Source organism: Atractosteus spatula, chromosome 13 (genome assembly GCF_055471065.1).
Source record: "Atractosteus spatula isolate fAtrSpa1 chromosome 13, fAtrSpa1.hap1, whole genome shotgun sequence".
Classification (NCBI taxonomy): Eukaryota; Metazoa; Chordata; class Actinopteri; order Semionotiformes; family Lepisosteidae; genus Atractosteus; species Atractosteus spatula.
The window spans coordinates 18,417,905-18,445,093 of NC_142718.1; the positions used below are offsets into that span (position 1 = coordinate 18,417,905).

Genomic DNA, 27,189 nt, shown 5'->3' on the forward strand with positions numbered 1-27,189 from the left:
AAATGTGCAGCTGTTAAAAAAGCACTTCATGACAATGAGTGAAAAGCAGTGTGAGAGGTTCATGATTCATTTTGCAATCTTCTTTATTTTTTACATCTTCTTGTCATAACATTTACACTGGATGTAGGAGGGAAAAAAGAAGCAGTGTCTGAATTTTTGCAGACAATGTATCACAGTCCCAGAGGCACTGGGACTAACCACCAACCCCCCATCCCTCCCCCAAAAATAGTCCAGTTGTACATTAAACTTCTCAAAAACAACCAGCCAATGAAGTAACATTACTTTGCAGAAGGTCAGCTTTTGATAGTGGGACTATGAACATTGAAGGTCTATTAAGAACTCCTCCTGTTTCACTAATTTTTTTCAAGACTTTTTAATAGGTTTTTCTTGTAGACCGTAAGGTAAATACAATAATGACCATTACAATAATGGGCAAAAGACCTCCAAAGAAATTGCAAAAATTCTACCAATGCAGAATTGACTGCTATAGGGCTGCAAATCTTTGGCCCCACCTGAATGTCACAGGGGGAAACACTACAGGGACAATCTAATTCATGTCTGTTAACATTGTTGTTGAAATCCCTCCTCAATTGGGAATCTCATAGTGGGTATACAAAGTGCCTTTGCAGGAGATTTAAGATCTTGTAATAGTTCTTTGAAAATGTCAACCGTAAATCTGTCATTCACGTGCAAAATACCTCTTGTGATCCTAGACAACAAAAAATTCTTTTTTACTGATATCCTGCCAAGAACGTTCAGTAGGGTGAAAAGGACAGAAGATGGGGGGTTGAGGTTAATGTGGCAGTTTTAGTGAATTGATTCAATCTGTTTTGTTCTTTCAAAAGAGCAATTCTTACTAATAATATACAATGAGCCTCAGCAGGGCTGTATAAGTCAATGATTTCTGTCTTCATTTCTGTGTGTGGGAAAGAAAAAGGTTTTTCCTTTTTTTGGTCTAGTATAATATGGTGCTTTATACTGGGTAAGGTCATACGATACAGATTAAACATGGAAAGGTCTCTCATTGGACTTTTTTTTTATTTTAGGGGGAAGTCCCTCTGTTGACAGTATACTCCAGAGATCCAACCATCTCCACCAGGTTTACAAATTGCTTTAATATGCAATACTTATTAAAATGTCCTGTTTTTTTTGCAGATCCACATTATGACATCTCAGAGCTTGTCTTGTCTCAAACAATTTGGTATGGATGAGCTCTATTAAACATGTACCATCCACATCAAGAGTATGAACAACAACTGAAATGCTTCCTTATGAAAACAGCAGTTGTGTTCCTTTGAAATTATGCAATGCATACAATGTTTAACTCTAACTGCTGTACAATTTAATAATGCTTTATGGGCAAATCTGTAATTTTTCTGTCTCAGTTTCTCAGACAACTAGTGAAATCAGGCAGGGAATTTGCTGCCACCTCCTATTATTAGAAAAATAATTTCTCTGTTTTTTATTATTTACAGTGGTAGCACAGCGGTATTAGTAGCAATTGCAGAGAAGACTATAACATTCATTAAAGATTTTAAAATTAGCCATAAATCTTTTGATACATGATGAAATCTAAACTGATGCTGAAACAAACCATTAGGACCTACAGTATATACTCCACATAAATAACTCCTTAGATTTAGCTGTTTCACTTAAGCTATTAATAGATAACTGATTATAGTTTTAAAGGCAGGGAGACCAATGATAAGTAAAAAAGACTGAGTGGCAGAAAAGGTCATGTTGATATAACCGTGACCGAGATAGAATCTGGGTGTAAGAGTGGGTTTGGGGCATCGCTTCTTGTGGGCAAGTACAGAGGGCACAGTGGAAAGAGAAGCAGAGACGACGGGGAGCAGGGGGCACTTACTGAGTGCTGATGGGATAAGGCGCTGGCAGGAGGGACCCCATACAGACCACCCAAATGCGATGAGTGACTCTACAGCAGCAGAGAAACTACAGTCAGCACATTCGTTCAGCATTCTGACCAAAATGACAAAGCTACACTCTTTTACCCAAAAAACAACCCACACAGCCTCCTCCCTTGCTCTCTGCACTCTAACCATTTAGAGTGGAAACATACCACAAATCACTGGATAAAAGCTTCACACCCTGTGCATCCTTTGACTGAGTCATTTTTGTCCTATAAAAAAGGACAAAATAAAATTTGCATTTTCTATTTCCTCCCCTAAACACAAACTCCCCTGCTGTTTCTCCATGACTGTGATCCCGAACCACAGTTCCACAACATCATGTGGCGATGCTGTCAGACATTAGGTATTGAAATGGGATTTGCTATAACCAAGAACTGTAGTTCTTAAAACCAGACTTATACAGAACAGCTGCTTCCCACTTCTTTAGTGTTGCAAGTTTCCAACAAACTGACCTTCTACTAAGTAAGAAATCAAAAATGAGTAAAAGTTATGTCTCTCCATTTGAAAAACTACGTGGAGGCACTGAAGGCTAAGTTTTGTGGACCTCAGTAACACTAGTGTCACCGCTAAATGCTTTTCATCCAAAGGACCATGACATTTTACATTTATATGCATTACAATCTAGGATATTTTATTTTCTAGGCTTGTTATCACCTGTCCCGATGAGATTTATAGATAAAGGCAAATGTTTGTTATTTTGTTTGGGTGGGGGGGTGGTTTTGGTATGGCTGAAGAGCAGCCTTTGACACACATTCTCAAGACATTCCCAGGTGCCATACAGTTGGGTATGGGTATGAAGGAATGGCGGAGGTGCTGTATACTCACTAGGAAAGGGGTGTAGCCAGCAGCAGGAGCCGTGGCAGCTCCGCGAGGTCCAGCTGCAGGCGGAAGCACCGACAGTCCAGTCGAGAAAATGCCTAGAGCATTCAGGTTCAGCCCAGGGATCAAGTTGGCTTGTTGCTGCACCACAAACAAGACACCAGTTAACCACACATTCTCTGAACAGGAACTTAGCAAATAAAATTATTTCACCTCCATTAACTGCTGTTCTTTCTCTTAATATATAGAAATACACTATACAGACAAAAAGTCATTTTAAAATGTTCCGCTAGATGGCCCCATCGGCTAAAAAAATCACTTTTTGAAAATGTTACTTTTTCATATCATAAAAACAGTTTGATTGTAAACATGCCATAAGCAGCCCTTTCTCTCCCTAAACCAGAGCGAAACTGAAAGATGAACTGAAGCATGTAAATCACAAGGCAGAACGAGAGGACTTGGCGCAAAGAGAAAACCAAAGACTGTGTGCACAAAAGCAGTGGCAGCAGAAGTTAAGAAATAACATTTTCATTACTTCCAGAAACTCAGTGGATATTCTCTCATGAAAATTACTTACATCTTCCTAATATGGCTGCCATTTCAAGTGTTTCACCATAAGGCTGACAGAAAGTTCTAACCTGATTTCAGGTGATAGCTATGTAATGGCTATAAAATCCCATTCTCATACAACAACACTTGAACTGCAGCTGTCAGCCATGAAATCTAGTAGGGTTAGACAACTCTGGAGGTTCATGATGTCAGACTACTGGCCTGGACAGACATGTGTGGTGCCAGAACAACATATTGAAGGAACTGTACAGTGTAGTCTTCTGTAAAAACACACAGGGGAAGTATGTGCAGCATAACTACAAGGTTTTGTGAAAGGAATGCACTGTTAGTAAGCAGCAAAACATATGCAGTTTCTAATACAATTTCCAGGATAGCACATGTTGTAGGTTATAACTGTTCTGCATGACATCATTGGCTTATTCATTATACATGTGATGAATAGTCTCAGTGTAATATCTGGACTGAAACAATAAATGGTGCTTTGATGCTACAGGGATAGAAAAGTACTGTACTGTAAAAAGACTTGCCCTAACAGATGTTACTGTGACATTCCAAATATTTATTTTCATTTCCACATCTCAATACAAGACATGATAGGGATCAAACGATCAAGGATGTCAGGACGCTTCCTGACATGCTCATCTGTCATCATCCATGATGAGTTACATGAAGGTGACGGTGGAGTCACACAAACTATAATACAATGTGAGTTGCGACTGGATAATGCAAGGCTGTCAGACAGGGAAAATAAGAAGAAATAGGAGGGGATCCACTTCATCTGCCACTGAAGTACAGTACCCACCTTCATGACGAGTAGTAGTTGTTCTTTGTACCAGAATCCCCACTACAGAGCAGATCAGGTGGAGCAGTGAGAACAACTGAATTAAGGGGGACTTTAGAAAGCCCAGACTGTACAAGACCAGAGTGTAGATCACCCCAACAACTCACTCGACAGGCAGGGTAGGGCTAACTGCACAGGTTACATCACCAGTATGACTAACAGTATAGCAAAGCAATGCGATTCATGCTACAGGGAACATACAGCCCACTGTCATGCAATGCTGCACCACACCTGTCTGTCCAGACATTAAGATATACACTCCACAACATTAAACCACAATGCAGAAATGACAGACGTTACTTAAGAGTCTTGCACTCATAACAGGCATTTTGTTAAGGCAGTGGTCAGGGCACAACAGAAAGAAAGTTATGGGAAGTTCTGACAAAAATCATAGATTTTCATGATGTCCAGTGCCAGAGTTACACACATCTTAGAGATACTATTTTTTGCACTTGCAATGTAATATAACTGTAATAATTATCTCATATGGCTTTAAATAAAGAGACCAATCTAAAAAAATAACAATAATAGCACAGTATGTACTTATGTTTTAGGTTGCCTTGCTTTTATCACTGTTTCTAACTTTGGAACATGCCTTATTGCTAAACACAGCAACCCTTTAATAATAGCTAAACATTTTATAGCTCATTTATAAATTTATATATTTCATAAGAAAATGATCCAACTTTGATCATTTCTTTTTTTACTTTTTTGTGGAATTTGAAATAGTACTTTAACAAGTGTATTACTTCTAAAAAGTTAAGGAAAGGGAAATTAACAGGTATTTGATGACATCTTTTTTCATTCTTTTGTAAAACACAAATAGATGGAAATTATAGGGAAAATAAAATTAAATGGAAGGATTGTAACTTATTGTAAAATCAGTAACAGTTGTCAGCTTTCTAAATTGTACATTATGACACTTTCCCAGCATATTCAGAACAGAAAATGCACACTTACATTTATAGCAGCAATGTCATTCTCATAGGCTTCTCTAAGTTTCTTCATGATTTCTACTTCAGCCTTACAGCAGGCATCAATACTGCCTTTTACAGTAATGGTCCTCTCTGGGTTGTAAATGGTTAAATCTTGTAGGCTGAAAAAGACACAGGGATAGTTTAAAAAAGGTGGTTTACTGCTGCCAATCTTCCTTTCCAAAATGTACAGGAGAAGGACACCTATGGCTTTTCCAATCTTTTTCTCTGTAAGACTTCATTCTACTAAAAATGTTAACAGTCTAATTTGCTCTTAATCAAGTTCAATTAAATGATTAAGAACCTGGCAAAGCCCAATGTCCTCTAACAGAGCTCAGCAGAAGAGCCACTTTTGTCCTGCCTCTGATTTGTGTATCATTCATTACAGAAAGCAGAGTACGCTGTAGAGTTGATATTGAGTATTTAAAAAATAAGCATTTACATTTTCTATTTGAATGCCTTTGTAATCTTATAATCTTTTACCCGAAAAACAACATATTCGGGGGAAAACAACACATTCATTTCTAAGCATTAAGAAATGGTTTGGCAGGATAAATGTAGAGATTGTCCCAATAGCGTAAACCTAAGTCTACACTGTATGTGAAAGAAGGTAAAAAGAGAGACATAACTAACATCCAGCATTAAATCTGACAAAAAAAAACTGAGGTACTGTAAGTCATCCGTCAACCTTTCTTCCTCTGGCTCTTCAGCAATCTTTCAGTGGTCTCATTATGGTTTCCTTTGCACAGATGCAGAGCCATTCATTAGCCCAAATGGATGAGGGTTAGAAGACACAGCCCATTAAATAGCTGTAATAAACATGTTTCTAATGCATCTCAGAGACTGAAGCAGTTTAATCAGTTGGGCATATATGGTTTAAATAAACGGAGCTGCGAGGTGTCCACATGTTCGCAAGCTAATTAGTTCTGCTAAAAAGAGTCAATAATCTTTCAAATATACAAGGGGAAACAGATTGGGTGGCATTAACTCATGATGAATTAGATTAATTTATTTCACTATACCCATCTAAAGTAGGGGGTTTATCCATCAATAACCCTCTTGTGTGAGGCTTTCTTAAGAAAGCTGAAGTAGCATACATTCACTATCCATGAAGTAGCAACCACTGACTAATTATTTTTCATCTCTTATTTTTTTGACTGTTCTATACCATTCAAAAGAAAATTAAAGAATTGCAGTACAGTACTATCTTTGAGAAATGTGTAATGTGTGTAATGTCATTTATATATATATATTTTATTAAAATTTATGTTTAAAAAAAACTTGCTACACTTGCTGATACAGAAAAAACTACACACTGTATTACTGTAACACACTACTATTTATTACTATTTATACGATTAAGATGCTGCAGTCTGAACATAGTTCAGTTTTGAAACATTTCTTCAATTCAATATTTTAAGGGCTACAGCTGTTTTTCTTTCTTCCAACCTATTTAGGGCATGACCCAGTCCAGTGTTATCCTTTGCTAGTTTTTCTGAGGAAAATCTAAGGTGTCCTTCTCTATGGGTACCGACTTCCTATCACAAGCCAAGCAAAACCACACCGATCAGATGTTTTGCTTCCAGGAAAAAGGAGATTGAAAATGAGCTAAGTTCTTCTTGCATCCTGTAAACATAACTGACATGATTCAACTCAATGTTGATAATACAGATGCAGAACAGACCTTATCAAACCGACACTTACGAGGAGATAGTTATCTTGGTCCCAGTCTCTTGTTCAATTTTCTTCAGATTTCTGCCCTCCTTGCCAATCAGTCTCCCGACTAAACTGTTGTGGGCAAGAATTTTCAGTGGAATCTCCTCAGCTCTGAGTAAAAGAGGAGAAATATGATTAACACAATCTTCATAAATCCGTCATTCAAAGCCTGTTTCTAGATATTTATCTTCAACCCAGTAGAGGTTAGCAAAGGGAAAACATTTATTACAAGCTCTGTTATTAAAACTCTAATTCTATTAAGGTCTAATAAATATTCTATAGGAATGGTCTTGTATGTTGTTAACCCCAAAATAAACATTTCATTGATGTAGGAAAGCTACAAATATATGAATGAAGATAAAAAACCTACAAATATACATTTGTTTCTTTACAAAGTCTTATTTTACTTCATGTTTTGTTTTTCTTGTGTGTGAAGTATTCAGGTTAAAAGTTCCAGACATATTGTTAAGGTGAATACCTTGGACTCCGTCACAAAATGGCTGCCAATTACCTACTACCAACTCAGTAATCTTTCTTATGTTCAAAATGTTTATACTTTTGTATGTAGAAAACCCACAGCACAAAATGAATTTGAGCCCATGAAACATGTGTAAAATGGAAGCAAAATGCAAGATCTTGTTTATGTAGTTCAGATGATTTAATTTGGGTTCTTTTGATTTTATCCTTTAAGTCTCTGCCGCAAATGTGAGAAAATGGCCCTTCTGAGAAATGACTATACGGGCTTGCGAGCTGAAATCAGAAATGTCAGGGTATCCCTTACATCTTCCCTCAGCTGATACATGCTAGACACGTAAGATGTTTTAAGATAGTCAGACTCACGTCTTGGTCTCACTGGCCTCTTTCTCCATGATCTCCATGATCATTCGGCAGGCAGAGGAGGTTCCCTCAGGAGTGGAGTGAATGGTGATGGGCTTCTCCGCAGCTCCAGCATTCTCCTTCCGATGGATATCCACCCTGGAATACACAACACACCCTCATACCTATTCGCAAATGGGTCCAAAATGAGCCTAAATGAACCAAAGGATCAGTAATATTTTATATAGTCAGAATAACCCTTTTATAACCATGCTACATACTTAGGGGTATAGGATGCAGCAACTGTTCCTTTTGCTTACTAACAGTTGCTATCATGTAATTGCATGAAATGTCATTGCATTATTAAAATCCATTCATCCCATTCATTTTCTAATTGCTTCTTACAGAGTCATGGAGGAGCCAGAGCCTATCCTGGCAAGCAACAGGCACAAGGCAGCATACACCCTAGACAGCACTAGAGTCCATTGCAGGACACAAACACAGACACAAACATGACACACTCACACCAGGGCCAGAAGCTAATTAAAGGGAACTTGTAGTTCCAATTTCTCAGACCGGTTATTAACTCTCTTTAACAAAATAAATTAATTGACAGTATAGAAAAGTGTTACACATTTCTAATTAAGCACAAAGTCTTGAACTTTGTAAAAGTACTGCAAGTTGCCATCTTGTTGCAAACCCTAGGTCTCGTCACGGGCAAGAGCAACCCTTCCTGCTCAATGGTCACTGTAATCACTAATGTAATGCAATGTATGAACAAATAAGTACAAGTGGTGTGGCAGACATTTCACTGCAAAAATATTCCAACGTGATCTACATGCAGAGTGAAGAAGTAGAATTTGTCAGCAAAACTCTCAAACTCGAACTCGAGAGCAATATTTCTATTTGATTAAAAGAAATGTTTTTAGATTAAAACAAACCTGCTTCTTTACAATGGAATAAGGCCACTTCACATCACCAGAAGTTTTGTTGCCCCGTACATTTTACTTTTATTGTGGTTTTATTGTGGTTTGAAATGCACTCATCAGTTCTGATTCTTTCTAACCCTGAAATATGAAAATAGCATTGCAGTTCCCCTTTAACCTACCAAGATCTCTTTAGACTGTGGGGAAAAGACAGAGCACCCACAGTAAACCCCAGGAATTGAACCCAGGGTCCAAGCACGGCAACCACCCCATATGAAAATCCATAAGTTCAGAAATAATTGATATCAATTTAATTGATATTAATTTATGCTACAGAACTGAAGGGTACGCACACATTAATACAAATTGATATACACCATGAAGGTGCACACTGCACAGTATATACAGTACACATGCCCATTGTGGTTTTTTTTGGAAATACCATAAGTATGAAATATCAGCTTCCATGCTGAGATCACGAGAAAACCATCTACTAAGTACAGTATCCTATTGCTCTCTGCTGGATCCTTTTAATTAGCCTCCAACTGAAATAGTCATTTTTTCATTTGAAATGAAAAAAGAGTGGGGACATGAATCCTGCCCACTCCTCTAAAAATTACATGAGTGACACATTCTTCTGTCCAGGTAATTTTATTCTGAAACCTTCTGTTCCACCTAAAGATAAAGACTTTTATAATCCTGCCTATTCTAATTTCTTGACCTCAAAGCCATGCGAAAATGCCCTGTGGTCAAACAACAAGAGATGTGTATTCCAATTTCTCTTCAGTACACACTATGACACTGTTTACTTTTACAAACATTTTCAGAAATTAAGGGGAAATATAAAACATTAAAAATGTTTAGTGTGTTAATAATTGTGTCAAATTTAAAAGAATATGGATAGGCTTCCTGTGAACGATGTTAATTTTTTGGAAGCAGACAGACTCACGGCACGATTATGGAGACAATGGAAGAATGACATGACGTGACAAAGAGTATCTCCGTTCTGTCTCAGCGGAACACTACCTCTGGGGAGTGCCGTTTCACAGCTCTGCTCAATTGGACAACAAAAATGGTGGTTCTTCCGCAAAGGCCACACTTACTTACTTGGACTGGGTCTGCTTGGTGACATTCTTGATGGTGAGCCCTTCTTTGCCAATGATGGCCCCCACAAACTGCGTGGGTACTAGCATGCGCAGGGGGAAGTCATGCTGCTTGTGCCGGGGTCCAGCTGGGCTCCCTGAGGGCCCAGCCTGAGAAGCTCCCTGATCACGTGACTGCCGGCCGCCTCGTCGAGACCGCGAACTCTGTGGCGGGGGTGCGGCATCCACATCCAGGATATAAGACACTCGGAAGGAGTAATCCTCAAACTGGTGCCCCGTCAACTTCTCAATAGCCCTGGGGTGAGAAAGACACCAATCGACTGATTAAGACTCTACCTAGAGTGAAACTCAGAGTGTTTGATAAACATAACAAGATCAGGCCAAATTTTAAGTTTTCTCAATAGCCAAGTTTAAGAATGGCCCATAACGTTCAAATTCTATCACAAAATGAACAGAACAGTGACCACTGCTGTTGAAACTACAAACTTACAGGCCATTTGAAAGTTTTCTATATATTCCATAAAAAAACACTATACTCCAAGCTGTTCTATATATTTCTTTGCTTCCTAATGGCAATAAATTCTAGTTGGTAAAACCCTGTGAAATACTTTCATGTATCGTCCAGCATTGGAGCTGTCCCTCAAAGATGGTCAAGAGGGACAGTCACACAAAAAATGCCCCTGTGCCCCTAGTGGAGGTGGATAAATACACCACAAAGCAGCGTACTAAAATCACACCATTAATTGGATAAAAACATAAGAAAATTAACCAAGGCTTAACCTTCAATTGGATTGACACAATACACAAAAATATATTAAGAAAAGGTTAAAAAACGCTCCGCCAAAAATAAACAGAGGTTTAACCTTTACAAACAGGGTGAGTAAAAATAGTAAGATTTCTAGGTTTAACTTGTACGTAAGTCTATTTTATTAGAGGAAATATGAAATGTACTTTACAGCCCACTACTGTACCTCACCTCAACCATCATTCCTCCAAATGAACCCTATTAAGCGTTTAAATCCCCTTATCCCCCCACATGACTGGGCTCTAGATCCATAGCACCAACTACTAGAAAAGAGCTCACTTTATATTATAAATATAGTTATATAAAAATACATAAATTTTGAATAAACATACATAGAATATAAAAAAGGTGTAAAGGTCTACATCAGGTTCCAAACTCCCTGAACCACCCTTATCGGTGACATTCATTGCTGCTGTTAAATATGTTGATTACAGAACTGACCACCCAGTTATGGAAAGATTAGTTTAGTCTTGAAGGGAAGATCTGAACAGTGGAATTAGCCCACACAATGGGATTATATTCATTATATTTCATGATAAAATATGAAAATGTGTAAAAATCAAAACATAAAAGGAGAAGACCCTCCTGGCTTACACTTTTGCTTGCTCCTTGGCTGCATATGTGACATTCACAACAGCTGTATCTGTGTCAGTGTTAACTGTGGGAGGGAGAAAACAAATTCAGGTCATTTGTCACATAGGCCTTGAGGTCTGCATGTTGTTTGAGCAGCTGTGTGAAATTAAGATCAGCAAAGGTCTAGCAGTTTTCTCCCAACCTGCTCTAACAGTAAATACAGTTCAGAGGCACCTGTTAAACTTTGGAAACAAGATGTTCATTTCTGTTGACAGTGAGATCAAAGCTTAACTGGATAGGAGATGGATAACAGTAGCAAAAAAAACTGTTTTAAATCAAAATACCCACCTCATTTATGAATAGCACCCACAGAACAGATAATGGAGAATTACTTACAGGGATACAATATTGTGCTCATTTTCCATATAGATTGTCCTTCCTGAGTCATTTCTCTACTGTTTCATTTTTGTAAAACTAAGCAGACCATTGACAGAAGCAATAACTTGAAACACGACATTCATAATATGTTCTTAATCCTCCAGATGTCGTTTGAATATGAAAATGCAGGGCTGTGATTTAATAGGTCAAAATTAGAGTGAACCACTGTATTAACCTCTGAATTAACCACTGGATTATTGATATGCATGGATCAAACACTAAATTACTTCCTACAGGGGATTAGCAGCTTGTCAAAATTGCCAGTGGTGTCCTCCTCGGATGCAGCATTGACTGATAATTTAAAACACTTCTTCTAAACATATCTTCTAACAATATCACAAAACCATCATTCTTAGGGGGAAGGGAAGTGGTACTCTGTTAAATAGTAAGATTAAAGACTTAATTCAGGTCTATCTCTATCTCTCAATTTTTTGTTTATCAGCTGTTATGTATTTTTTATTTATTCAAGACATTAATTGCTATTTGACATTGGATTTGGTTTTTGATACATGTAATCTGACTAATGTTTCTATTTTGCCCTAGAATGTGTGAGCTACATTCATGTACTAAAAATGCTAGCTGTTGAATGCTGCAAATGAGAAAAAATATATGTTGATAATAATCTCATTTTAAACAACAAGATGTTTGTAGATTTGCAGATAAGTATTACCTCTCTTCTACAGAGAACAAAGTAGGTTTTAAATGTATTTTTTTATTTCTATATAAGTGTAAGGGGGTGACGAACTGGGGAGAACTAGTTTCCGAGGCATACAGACATTTTTGTAATTCAGTATATATTTCTGATTCTTGCTGTAGGAGATACACAGAATATATTTAACCCCTCAGCCAAGGTATACTAACAGGCACTAAAAACATAACGTATGATTTCAATACTCATTTGCTATTCTTGTTTGATATTGTTTTACCACAGTTTTCATTGAATGTTTCCCCACATTATACCCATGACTACAGATACTGACCCACCTTATGCAATACTGTAAATAGATACTGAGGAGGCTTTTCATCATCTTGAGTGGGACTATTTATGTTTAGTTCTGGATTTTGAGGATTTGGCATCAGGTTTCATTAATATGGATAAAATTGTACTTTTTCAGCTATAATGCTGATGGGCCACAAGTGATCTCTCAAGTTTGCCATTCCTATGGGTATTGGTCCACTTTGACTTTTCTTATTCTTGTCTTTGGCACCTCCAACACGGGCTGCTTGTCAATCTTACATTTTTAATTTTACACCCCCCTAATAAAAATGTATGTGATTCCTTGCTTACATTTTTAGTTGTATGATTTCCCTTTAAACCCCCCTTAGACTACTGGGTTGAATCCAGAATTTCAAAATTCATGTGGAAAGAGAATTGATAGTAAATTCTGCCTCTCTAAGTGAGCTGGAGACCTTGCTTTGCCAAATCTTCAACTTTTTATTCTATTTGTAAGCCTTTGTTTTTTTTCGAATTTGTGTTTAAATTAACCTTGACTTTCCTGTATCACTAAGAAAGTCTCACCACTGAATTCAAAATATGATTTATGCTGAGGAAACATATATTATAGGTTTTATTATGGCCTCATAATTGCACAGCTAATTAAGAAATTGTGTTCAGTGGACAACACTAATCACAGAAAAGACATACCCTTTCTCTTATATAACAAGTGAAGAATCATATATTTCTTACAGGCAATTCTTCTTTCACCTTCCCAAAACTTGAGTGAAAAAACAGATCACACTCTAACATGTACAAGGATGATCTTTGCTCATTCCTGGACTTGCAATCACAATATGAGTGCCCTGGTGTTTCTCTCCTTCTGTACTCATATCATTATTCAGCAATGTGTGTCACTGGCTATCTGCAGAGGATGAGGCTATCTATACACTCCATGCATAATCGGTTTGACATCAAATTGGGCAAAACAAAAGGATTGGCTTCAGCTAGATGGGCCAAATGGCGTCCTCTTATTTTAACATTTCTCTGTTTGTCTCTTTATCTGGAAATGACCTGTCAATGTCAAAATATAAAGCCACTTCCTGGGACAATAATAAGAAAATACAAATCTACCACCAAAAGACCTAACCTTCAAATGACCCACTTATATTTCATTGACAAAGTGGAGCAGATATCTTCTAGATATTATTTTATTAAGTCAATTCCAAGTCTACTGTGAAAGCTCTGTATGGTGCTGTCACGATTGTAGTCCCTCCCCCTTAAGGGCGCTCCGGCTCTTTCACTTCGGACTTGATTTTGTGCACCTGCCCCCTGTTTCAGCCTGTTCCCAGCCCACCTTAAAGGCCAGACGCCCACTCAGTTCGGGGCTCTGCATTGATTCCCGTATCGTGCGAGCCCGGGACCTGGAATCGCCTGGCTCCGTTATGGTTTTATTTTCTGTTCCTGTTCCCTGCCAGTTCCGATCCGTGATCCGGTTCCTGTTTTTATCATGTCTAGTCTCGGATGAACCGCCCAGCTTTGGACGTTGCCCGTTTTGGATTCCCCGTTTGGATTACTTCTGGATTGTTAGCCCTGGACTCACCCCCCTGGACACCTGCGCACTTTGGACACGCCCCTCGTATTCATTCCCGACTCCTGCATGCCTTTTTTCCCTGTGTTTTCTCACTCCACCCCAGATTGTGTTGTCTGCATAGGGCCCTGAAAGAACTCGCTCGTTACAGGTGCTATGCTGTGGCAGCTATTTAAGAGTTCTGAAAGTGTCCAGAGGTGCTGAAAAAATATATCTCCTTGTTTGCACATTATTCTGTTAGGAGATTTTGTTCACCCTTGATACTCTTGGGTGATCATGATACTAGTCTGAGATACAACCAACCTTATTTAACAAATAACATACAAAAAGTCTACTTTGTTATTATGTATATAAAAAATAAGTCAGCATTCAATATTTTGTGTGATAGTGCACACCTTGATTCACTAACCTGTGGTACCATTTTTAGTAGTAATAACTTACTTAACTAATAACTTAATTAAAAATTTCCTGTAAGAGTTAATCAGTCTCTCACATGACCTGGGAGGAATTATGGCCCACTCTTCCTCAGAGAACTGCTTTATTTCTGTGATGTTTCAGAACTTACTTGTATGCACAGGTTCCACCACAGCATCTTTTTAGGGTTTAGGTCTGGACTTTGACTTGGCCACTCCAAAATCCTGAATATCTTTTTTTGCAAGCCATTCTGTCATAGGTTTGCTTGTTTGTTTTAGAATACATAGAGTATAGTGAGGAATTTATGGTGGACTCAATGATAGCAAGGCACCCCGTGTAACGGTGCGTAGTTTAGGACCCTGTGCAGACGGTATAATCCAGAAGTGACTGGAGACGGGCTACAGGGAAAACATGGTGAGGAATGGAAGGGATGGTGAACAGGGGGTGGTGTCAGCAGTGATCCAGGTGCATGGGGGGAGCGCAGGCAAACGAGTCCAAGACAGTCCAAATAGGAAAACTGGGGCGCAGCCCATAATCGAAAACCAGGAGATCCATCTAAGACAAGACACGGACAAAAACAGGGAATGGGGACATGAAACTAGGAACATGAAAGTTAAAAGTAAAGTAACAAGACCAGGCGCTCCGAGCCCCGGACTCAGCTTGGTCAGGACGCCATTCGGAAGCCTATGCCCTCAAGCCGCGGACGTAGGGCGACTTGATGCTAGGCGGGCCTCCAATCATCCATCTTCCAATGCAGAGCAATGAGCTTCAGAGGAACGAGGTTTAAATAATGGACGGAACAAGGGGCAGGTGAACGTGATAATGAAACTAAAATACAAAAGGGTCGGAGCTCCCTCTAGAGGAGGGACGAAGATTGTGACACCCAGGTCTTGAGGCAGCAAAGCAGGCCCAATCCATCAACACCCACCATCATGCTTGATGATTGATTGAGGTTCTTCTGTTCAAAGGCAGTATTTAGTTTTCTCCAAATATGATAAAAATGTTATGCATTATGGCCAAACAAATTCACTTTTGAATTTAATCTTTCCGGAGCACATTGTTCTGTGTTTTCCATGAAAGTCCTGTTTTGCAAACTTAGGCCATGCACCAATGTTCTTCACAGAGAGCTATTCTTCCAAGAACCATACTTATTCAATCTTTTCCTGTTGGTTGACTCATGAACTCTCATATTTGCCATAGAGACATAGGCCTGCAGATCCCTGGATGTAACCTTGGGGATTTTTGAGTTCTAGGAGCATCATATTTTCAGTCAGATTTTGGAGAGAATTTGGCAAGACAGCCACTCCTGGTTAGAATGGCAATGGTCTTTAATTTCCTCCATTCCTCCATTATTTTTCAAACTGTGGAATGAGGGAACTTCATATTGTTTACAAATGCTTTGTTACCCTTCCCAGACTGATAAGCAGCAACAGTTCTTTCTCTAAGACTGTCACAGTCTTGTCACTGACTGTCTTTTGATTTAGGCATGAATTGTTATCACAGTGCTTAAGACAAAAGTGACAAAGTTTCTAATTTTATATACAGGTGGAATCACTTCCTGATGATCAGCTAATCATTTGCTAATCGTGTGCTCATGTTTTAGTGCACCCGTCCTTAACTGAGATGATAGATCTAATGGTGCACTTACTTTTGCAGCTAAACAGTTGTTGTGGTGCATTTGAAGTCTTCATATTCCCTCCTTTGACATCATTGCAGCCTGGCCTACTTTGATATTATTTATATGAAACATTCTACTGTAAGGATACATAGTGTCAGTGATGAGATAGTAGAGGCTTGCAGTGCTGCTGGTGGTGCACTCAAAGACCTGTTCCACTGATGTTCCATTACACCTGTTAGAAAGTATTTTAATGGTCCTTAGATAAAAACCTGGAGAGCTATATAATTGAGGGAGATATGGGATAGCTGCAGGAATTTAATGCGGAGTGAGAAAAACGTGAATACGTTATTATCTATTTTTTTTATTTTATCTTGTTTGAAGAAAACTGTCCATCCCCATGGTACAAACCAGTTCACTGTTATCTACTACTCTGAATGAATATTTAAAAAATAACTGCAATGAACAGGTTTTGTCTCTGTTGTTCTCAGGCCAGTGCCAAGAAATGCAGCAGTAAGTCAGATTGAACAATAAAGTGAACTAGTCAATGCTGGAGGTGCACAAGGGGCAAGAGACATGAGGTAATATATGTATATTACAAAATACATACAATTGCAATTAAAAATATTCATAATTCATAACTCATATAACCTGATACCAAGTAGGAAAACAATAGGGTGCAAAGTGCTCGTTTCAGTGATGTTTGGCAGAAATACTCTGAAAGTATTATTACATTCAGCCTGAAGTTTGTAATATGAATATGTTACCTTGTTCCACGTTTTCTACCGTGCCATACTGTGCTAAAAGACTGTCCAAAACCTATGAAGAAATAACAAAATACAATCAGATCACACATATCACTCATTAATACTATCATACACATTGATACATACAGTATACCAGGTGATGTTATTTTCATTTTATCTAGGCTATGAGTTATTATCATGTTATTTTTTTCAACTTTTTTATTTTCCAAAATACATTAATCACAAGAACAACATATACAACTAGAGAGAGAACTGAGAAAACTGAAAGGACAGAGAAACTCTACACATTTAAAGAAAAAATAAAAAGAAAATAATATGAAACAAACATGTCGTGATTGCATCATTTTTACCAAACCTAAATAATTTAGCTACGCAAAATTAATTTAATGAGGCCAGCTGCCATATCACCCTGCAGCTCTCAACTTGCTACCCACTCAAACTAAGCAGGGCTGAGCCTGGTTAATACCTGGATGGGAGACCTCCTGGGTCTATGGTTGCAGCTGAAAGTGGTGTTAGTGGGACCAGCAGGGGGCGCCCACCCTGCAGTCTGTGTGGGTCCTAATGACCCAGTATAGTGGCGGGGACACTATACTGTAGTGGGCGCTGTCTTTCGGATGAGATGTTAAACTGAGGTCCTGACTCTCAGTGGTTATTAAAGATCCCCAGGCATTTTTTGATAAGAATAGGGAGTTATTCTGGTGTCCGAGCCAAATGTCCCCCCTCGGCCTTTACCGTGGTCCCCATGTATGATTGGCTTGCACTTGCCCAGCGATGGACTGGCGCCCTGTCCAGGGTGTACCCTGCCTTGCGCTTTTTGCTTGCCAGGTAGGGTCCAGCTTCCCGTGATACCATATGGTATAAACCAGTTTGGCAAATGACATGACAATGACTTTAATGAGCCATACAAATAGCTGAGTGGCCTCTGTATGCAAAAATAGGAGTTCACATGTTTACAGAATAAATACACCTGTCTCTGCAGGGTCCCTCAGACACTTAATTTCAACCAAAGATTCAACCCTGAAGACCAAGAAGCTTTAAAAAAATTGCAGAGGTAAAAAATAAAAGCACAGATCAGGAGAAGGGTATAAAAGATTTTTAAAGATCCTCAATATCTCTTTAAGAATGGTAAATTCTATCATTAGCAAGTGTAAAGCACCTAGATACGTCCTAGATCAGGCTGTCCTTTCAAACCGAACACTTGGTCAAATAAGGAAAATGATTAGGGTTGCCACTGTGAGACCAACGGCGGCTTTGAACATTCTACAGGGTTTAGTGGCTGAGATGGGAGAAAATATCCACAGGTCAGCCATATCCAGTTCACTCCACGGAGAGGGCTTACATGGAACTAAAAAAACATCTGAAATCCTGCATAGGGTTTACAATCCATTACATCTGACAAAAACCCAATATTGTCCATTACTCAGTCAACACCATCCCTACTCTCACACACAGTAGTAGAGGTGTTATAGTATACTTCTGCTTCTCATCAGCAGGGATTGGGAAGATTGTCAACACTGACGAAAACATAGATGGACCAAAATACTGGCAAATATTAGAGGAAAACCTGCTTCCAACTGAAAAAGAAAGACAAAAATTAACTTTTCAGTAGGACTCTAAACACAAGAGCTACATTTGACTAATGTAAGAATAAAAAAGTGAATGTCCTTATGTGAATGTTAAAAGTCCTGACCTGAATCCTATTAAAATCTGTGGCAAGACTTGAAAACAGCTCTCGATAAGTGATCCTAAAGCAAGCTGAAAAAGATTTAATAAATCTGTCAAGATAAATGGGCAAACATTGCACCAAGCCAATGTGCAAAGTTGCTAAAATGACTTGCAGCTATAGTTACTGCCAAAGGTGCCTCCACTACTTATTGATTTCAGGGGTCTAAATACTTAAGGAATCAACATTTTTCAGTATTTTATTTAGTTTTTGCTGACATTTACTGTAACATAACTGACCCTTAGAAGTCTTTAATCTAAACATTAAAATTTTTAATACAATATTAAGTTTAAAGAAGTATATATGCATTATTTTATAATTTAATAAAATGGGACACCAAAGGAAAGGTCTGAATAAACTTACAAGGCACTGTATAATATACACATTTTTGGAGCATTATTGGTCCTACTTCTAGTAGTTTTAAACTATCACTGTGCGCTACTTATTTTAGCTGCTAATGACATCTGCCTGTCTGAATCCTTAAAATAAACCTGCCTCACAGCCCCGAAATCCAGGTTAACCACTGTGTTGTAGACACAATGTAACCCATACATTATACCAGCCAAACATGCTGCACGTTACAGCACAGGGGCACAAAAATAAGAAATAAATCAAATCAAAAGAAAAAGTGGGTCAGCTTTTACAGCAGATGCCTCAGAGGGATTCTGATTTGCAGGCAGCAACTCGGCAGCATGCCTCCTTCTAGGAATTCCTAAAAAACAAACAGCTTTGAATAAAATATAGAGCTAAAACACACCTACTCTACCAGGTTTGGTGGTGCAAGCTGACTATAACAGTAAAGACTGAAACAGGTGTAGTTGAAAAACAACCAGCACTGGTAAATGGAATACTAAGAAAAGCTTGGTTTACAGTTTTGAACCACAAGCAGCAGGGTTTCAAAAACTGAAGCTTTACACCTCCTTACATGTTGCTACTTTAGTCTGTCACAACCTGGAAAAAATAAGATGTAGTTTATAAAGTCCAATGCACTAACTGGAAGAAAACTGCTTCCATTCAGTACAAAAGGAGTCTTCTCTCAGTCTGACATCATTCAAAGCTGCTGAAGAGGCATCTCTGTCTAAATATTTGTGTGATAAAAGGTACTGTACAAGTGATTTGTAAGGACTGGGCTGTTGGAACTCTTTGCTTTTAATAAGGAATGAGCCAGGGAGCTGCAGCAAGGGTGACGATGTGGGCGGTGGAAGGGATGTAAAAACAAATCAATGCAAGCCAGTAGTATTTATATGTTGGTAGATGGAAATGGGCAAAGTTTTGACCTCCTCTAATCTTTTCTTTAAAACTCTAAAAGTGGTATCCCATAGACAGCACCCTCAAGAATGCTCTCATTTTGCACTGTATAGATGCTGACGGATATATAAACTGTATAGAGCATATAAATCAATCAATGAAAAACTTCACTTATTAAAAATAAACAGTTGTAGAAAATGTACTGATATTAAACAAAGTATATTTTTCTTACACTTACTTGCTCTTAAAAAAATACACATAAAGGGTCTAACTGATAAAAGTGACAGATCAAACACTGCTAGAAAAAACAATTAAAATGCTGCACTATAGTTACTTTCCTAAGGTTTTAAGAACAATCATTTACAAGAACTGTTGCACATTCAAAAGAGCTAACATGATTTCTTAAAGCTTTTCAGGCCCAAAAACTAAAACATTACACTAATAAGAAGGTGCATAAATGGTAACAAGAATTCAGCCAGACTGGATAAAGGAATGGCAACTTTGGCATTGAAACTGCTTAAGAAACCATACAGTGTCTCGCAGATGAACAGATATTGACAAAAGCAATCTCAAATTTAATATTTTCAAGCAATAGCTCTATGAAGAAAAAAACAATTTTGAAATTGCACTGACCAAGGTTGTGCTTATTTTTCTATATCTATGCAAGATAAAGGGAGTAAAAACAAATTAATATAAAGTAACAAAACTGAAGAACTGACCTCCCACTGAAGGTGAGGGGGAATGTTCCGGATTTGAATCTTCCGACTCCTGAAAAGACAAAAGATAAACAGTTAAATAAAGCAAAACTGCAGCTCATATGTTTATAGCTCATATGTTTACAGTCATGAATACACCAAGGTCAACAGTCTCAAAACATTAAAATCTTTCTGGATGTATATTTAATTTATAATTTGCTTTTCATAAAAGATTAAGAAAGGTGTCCTGCTTCTTTAAAATGACAGTTACATTAATGAAAAGAGTAAAATTAAACCTTAAAGAAACACAAAGCCTGTAATTACTAAAAAATATTTGTATTTCCTGAAGCTTCACATTCACCAAATTCAAAATCAAGCTATAAATTGTCAGCATACTGGCAGGTATTCATTTTCACTTTTTGAAAGCATCAGTGAAAGGCAAGAACTCAAACTGTACTTATATTTTTGAAATTTTAATTTGGGGTTTGCTCAGGCGTAGGATTTCAAAACAGTCTAATTCACGAAAATGCTGATAGCAGTTACAGCCAAATATTCAAGTAGTGGTTTTCAAGGATAAACCTGGAAATGGAGACATAGCTGTGATAGAAATCAGCAGAGTTTTGAAAACTTATTGCACAGCACTGCTTCACAGTATATCTGTGGTGCAATTACAGTCCGCTGTGTCCTAGACTGCCTTGCCATTTTTCTGTCAAAGTTCCCACTAGGTGGACACATTGAAAACTTAACTGCCAAGCTGAAGCAGAGATCGCACACAGAATTTCAGGGGGATCGCAACTGGACTACTTCTACAATCAAAACTCGCCAGTGCTTAGAAGGATCCTCAGCACTAGCAGGGGTATTGCTGCAGTGGGTGAGCAGACACCATTTGAAAACACAAATCAAATTTGGGTGAGAATTTAAACAAGAGAATGTTTAGCAGAAAAATAATCTATGTAACGAGGCAGGACTTAGTGTCTTAGCTTAATGTGTTGTTCATTATGTTCTACAAACTCTGAATAAAAATTAGAATTTAATCAAAGAATTTGCACCAAGGGACTGCTTACATATCATTCACACAAAAAAAAACATATGCATCTATCTATCTGGGAGGACTTTCACTAATTAGGCTTTCTGAAAGGATCCGCTCATGTTTTGTGTCTTCGGTAAAAGGATATAGAAGGTAGTGTACAAAATACTCTGATATTTTAGACTGCTTCTTTTCTAATTAAATGTTTTTTAAATGTTTTTAATTTTAATTACATTGTATAATTCACTAACACTGTTAAGCTATTCATAATCTTTGTGAAGCCCTTTAGGAAAGCTACAATTCTGTCAAAAGTGTCTAAGAAGTGCAGATTAAAATGTGTTCTGTGTTTGCTCAAAAAGAATGAGCGTTAGCCGCAGCTTAGTCAGCAGCAACACTGCTCAAATCCAATAGGAAATTTACAATGCTCTAAAACCAAATCAACGGAAACCAAGTAACTGCTTGTGATGCCATTATTAGTGTGAAAGCTGAGTTCCGCAGAGGGCTGTAGAAAAGGGATCAATACAGACCGTAGATACTGTAGGTTCTCCATTTGAAATGCTGTTTATTTAATAATTCCTATTTTGGAAGGTTCTAATGGGGACAACAGAGTGTCTTGAACAAAATGCAACAATGGATTAGAAATCCACATACAACTCAGAGTGAAAAGCTGTAGCTGCACTTCTAAATTCTGCAGAGATGATTGTCAAGATGGGTCTCAGAAGTAGTTTTATGCCTTGAGTTTAACACTTTGAATAAACTTTTTCCGGCACCGCAGCTTTCTTCTTGTTCTCGAATACCACTAGGATGTGAAAGACAGCAAATAGGAATTTCCTGCCAGCTATGACTGAATTGCTGAATAGCAGCACAATGTGAATGAGCTTTTATAATTGCACTTTAAATTAAAAAACAGAGAGTCATAGAGAAGGCGTAGTCTTGGAGAACTGGGATTGTTGCATTCCACCCATTCTCTGGCGAATTGCTGGCTCACAGGGGAAAAGGAGTGTGGAAAAAGGAAGCCTACTGCTCTTTCCTATCCTTTTTATGCCTTTTTAACCTTTTCCTGAAACGGGGAATTCCTGTGTATACTGACTTCATCTGTGTCTTGCAGATCCCAATCAAAATACGCAAAAAAATCTTCCATCTAAACGTGGATACAATTTGCTACCCAGTGTTGCCATATTATGTATTCTGTTTTGCACCAAAGCGCCAAAAGACTAAAAATAAATACATTCACAGATGGCTTCTCATTCAAAGCAATTAAAGGTCTTCATTATTATATTTTCAAAACCTCTTTGCTGCTCTGAAACACACCTTGCTTTTTAGCTACGGCAACATCAGGACTTAAAAGTTCCTGGTAATTCTACTGGCACAAAAAACTAAATGAAATTCAATGCAAAATGCTAAATGAAGCTGCAAAAATGCACTTCAAAGAATTTCATCTGTATATTTTATACATGTTGTAGGTGAACTGGTAGTACAGTTTTATATATTGTAATGGTTGCTAACAAAATTACAGACATGGTGACGCAGCCGGAAAAGCAGATCATGATGACTGCAGCATTCATATTCAGCAAGACAGATAAATAAAGGCACTAGGCATATCCATGTCTGGATGGAAAACTAGAGAGTTTACACACCCCTGGCTCCTGTCACAAAAGGTCTTGTGAAGTAAGGCCTGCAAGAACTCCAGTTTGTCTTGAAATGCACTGGTATATTCAGGCAAGTGAAGGGCAAAAAAATACACAAGGTAAGCCGCAGCCGGTTGATACCTAAATTATCCTCGGCAACATAATTCTACCACAGAAACTGGACGGAGGAGGGACTGTTTAGAGAGGAATTCTATCCCTGCTGAACACCTACAGCGCTGCTCGTGAGTAAGTGTAGGGCTGGAGCTGAACACAGTGTGCCAATGGTATAACAAGTGGACTTCCCCTTCATCCCACTGCTGTTGCTTACAGCTCTGTGGCTGGGACTCAAGCCCACGGAAAATGTGACTGCACTGACTCGCTGCTTCTAGTGAGCTCTTCATTTTCTTCATGCCTGTGGTGACTGCTTGGATTGCCTGTCACTGGCCCCTATCCTGGGCCTGACAGCCTGCCAGGGTGACTCTCGCATTATTGGTGATTTATGCGTCTGTTCCTCAAATTCAATTTGAGAAGCCTTCTTTCTTCTTTGTATCTTTATATATATATAATTCAGTTTCATCGACCGTGGTGGGCGACCAAAAGCCCTCTATGTTTTTTCACTGTGCTTCACATTTATTTGCAAGTAAGGGCGATACCAAGAAAAAGAATTTGGTTTAAAATGCTGATTGAATTAAATGGTTACCTAATGTTTGTTGAATGTAACCGAACTGTCTGCTGCGGGTTTACAAATTACTGCCAAATAAAAAAAATAACGATTTCTGCCTTTGAATATCAGAGGGTGGCCGTATTCATATGAAAAGCTAATATTTACTGCACACAACTGCAGTGCTTAAGGTATTGAACTATTTGAGGATACACACTTGCATACTAATGTGCAAATGCACATATATTTGCCAAAAATCATTTTAACCCTCCACACTCCTATTTAAAGTGTGTTTAGATTCAGCTATTTTATGTTAACTAGAAAATGCGTCTTATACTACTCATGAAAGATTTTCAATTTCAGGTGAAGCTTCTTCTAAAATTCCAGTGTATAAATACCCTAGTCACGTGAATTTAGCAAGAGGTGTTATTCTATATTTGTTATTTATTCCTAAAATGTGCTTGCTTCTGTCATGCTTATGTTTTCTTGGTTATGTGAGAAGCTGAAATTTTTCACCCAAACCACCACAAATCTACTCAACTAAAGAAATCACAAATTATTCCTTTTCTTGTGTGTATGTGTTAATACAATTAAACACCCAACAAAAGACTGGTTTCTCAATTATCTGTAGAGTTCCCTTCAGAATTCTGCAATCTCAGGGATATTGAGACAACCATGATCAGTAAGGAAGAACAACCTGAGAATTATTAACTTCTCTTTTACAGTTGCAGCGAACAGGACAAAATTGGACCAACTTTACCACGGTTTTGCAATATCCTGAAGCAGATGGCATAAGATCCAAGATTTATCGGTTCACTCATGCAGTAGCTACAGCCATTCATTCCCTTTAGTGCTGTTATTTTGAAACTTACATTTTTTAAGCCTATAATGGCAAAGAGCTTTTTTTTGTAAAGAGAAGAAAATTAATACACAGTTGTAAGGATAAAGTCTTCTTTAAAAAAAATCAGCAGTCAGTACTAAACAGATTTATTACGTCTGCACATGGGAAAGAAATATACTGTAGCAATTCAAAATTCTTCAGACAGCATTCAGGTTTTAATACAATGGACAGACGTTTTTGTACGGAACAGACCATACTTTTGCCATGCTTATTCATTATATCTCCTAAACAGTACAAGATCACAATAAAAACAGGAGACATTTCTTCTTATAATTGTATTTCTGATAAAGTGATATATATGCAGAAACTGTCTAGATTAATTATACATGTACAGTATTTTCAACAGTGTTAAAATGCTTTGTTAATAGAAGCAGGCTTCAGGTGTGCATAATATCAGAAATCCTCCTTTGACGGTTTTTACTGGACACTCAGGATGTCGCAGGTGCTGTACCACTTGCATGTCCATCATGTGCTAACATGCTTCAGACAAGTGACAGGCTGCCCCCCAGCACTGCGCATTCTCACTAGATATCTCCATGTGCTGACTTGGAGTATCACACTTAGGCTTACAACTATGGCCTAGAAACAGGGCCTAATTTGACTTAAATGAGAACATATGTGACCAGGTTTTGATGTTCTGCTGGAGCCAGTTGAGAGGGATGCCATTAGGACATGTTATTAATTGTTTACAGAAATTAATTTGCCGGGTGCATAGCCAGCATATTTGAGTCATGTCTGCTATCCCCACAAGGGATGCACCAGGAGATCTGCCAGCCAGCTACTCTAACAGCTGGGACTGTTTCCCTCCAGGCAGCCAGCTCCTGCCCTGGGCCTGGCCTTGGGCTGCACAAGTCCCCTGTCCAGAAGCTTCCAGAAGCTGGCAGGCCAGTACTACAGTAGCCACAGTGACAAAATCTCTGGAGAGGGTGGCTGGCACTTCAACAGAATTCACTCACTTCAAGCCCCCTACCATTTAGACTATACACCTTCACTTTAACTACTGTACATAATATCCAATCACGGCTGTTATGTATTTTTATCCATTTTCTTTTGTTTACATTTACTAATGGGCAGCATGGTGGCACAGTGGTTTGCATTGCTGCCTTGCAGGACTGAGGCCCTGGGTCCAATTCTGGTCATGGGATGCTAGCTGCATGGAGTTTGCACGGTTTTGACATGTTCACGTGGGTTTTTGACGGGTACTCTGGTTTCCTCCCACAGTCGAAAGATATACTGGCAGCCTAATTGGCTTATGGGAAAAACTGGCCCCATGTCAGTGTGTGCCCTGCGACTGAAGTATCCCAAACCAAGTATCCCATGTCCTGTGTGTATCCTGTCTTTTGCCAGTTGTTTGCCATGATATGCCCCAGTTTCACCACGACCCTGTATTGGATAGAGTGTTTAGAAAATGGATGGATGGACCTTTACTAAAGGCTGGAAATAACTGCAAATCCACAGATTATTTGTCTGGGCTTCAGCATATGATTTCTCAAAACATTTCAGCACAGAACCTGTTTTTGTTCATAATGGAAGCTCCTGAAGACTGGATAGTACTGTGGATGAAGCTAACAAAAAAAGCAGAAAATAGCAAAAAAAAAGGACAATAAAGCAAGAAGAGAACAAAAAGGACAAAGAGAAAAGGGCAGGGGAAGACAGAATTTCCTTTTTAAATAAAATCCCAAACCTGCTAAAATCATACATTTAAAAATACATATTATTTTTATTTATACAGTGTTATTCCCCACCCCTCTCTGCCACCACCTCAAAAATTAGGAACAGCTGAAGAAAATAAGACTCCTCTCCTCTTTAAAAATAACATTGTACAGTTGCATAATGCCAGAGAGAAAACAGATGAATGTTGTTGCATAATATACTCCCTACACTGTGAAAAAAGGACTGCTTTGTAGAGCCATTAAGACTCAGAAACAGCAGGTGAACAGCAAAATAAAAAAGGGTGAGAGATTTCCACTCACATTTTCCTGTTAGATGGGGTTGTGAATTTTTATAAAACTGTAATCCAAAAAATGAAGAAACCATGCTGACCGATACCAGCCACAAATGATTTAGAATAAGTTTACAGAAAACACTAGTATTGCAGCAATCCTTGCTTTTTACATGTTAGTACATTATCACTCGCCAACTTGTTCTGATTTGTATTAAAAGTTTTGCATTTTTGCATGAAAAGAATTCTGACGAATATCAACCTATTTTTTGTATGGTCACTAATTGGTTCCATTGAATCACTACAAAAAATCAATAAAAAAACACTTCACGGAAGAATTAAAGCACTCTGTTTAAATAACACCTAGCAGGCTTAACAGAAACACAATTAGTAATCTTTCAGTAGTCTTTTAGGTTAGGTTAAAAGGCATTTAGACTTTCTCCATGTGTAGGCCTATCCTCAAACACTATCAGAGTTGCTCAAATTTTGAACACCCCACCCCCCACCCACATATGTGCAGTCCATCCATGC

General features: G+C 38.3%; 1 protein-coding gene across 3 annotated transcripts in view; it reads right to left on the reverse strand.

Moving 5' to 3' along the window:
• igf2bp2a (insulin-like growth factor 2 mRNA binding protein 2a) overlaps window positions 1–27,189 on the reverse strand; it is a 102,795-nt gene that overhangs the window by 14,300 nt on the left and 61,306 nt on the right. For 2 of the 3 annotated variants that reach the window (XM_088930238.1, XM_088930239.1), the window contains exons 3-11: window positions 20,524–20,572; window positions 16,834–16,885; window positions 11,096–11,159; window positions 9,701–9,991; window positions 7,692–7,826; window positions 6,840–6,962; window positions 5,122–5,257; window positions 2,757–2,891; window positions 1,868–1,936 (exon numbers count right to left, since the gene is read on the reverse strand). In XM_088930238.1, the coding sequence (XP_088786364.1) occupies window positions 1,868–1,936; window positions 2,757–2,891; window positions 5,122–5,257; window positions 6,840–6,962; window positions 7,692–7,826; window positions 9,701–9,991; window positions 11,096–11,159; window positions 16,834–16,885; window positions 20,524–20,572 (1,054 nt within the window). The remainder of the gene's footprint in view (window positions 1–1,867; window positions 1,937–2,756; window positions 2,892–5,121; window positions 5,258–6,839; window positions 6,963–7,691; window positions 7,827–9,700; window positions 9,992–11,095; window positions 11,160–16,833; window positions 16,886–20,523; window positions 20,573–27,189) is intronic. The other variant, XM_088930241.1, reaches the window with a different exon arrangement.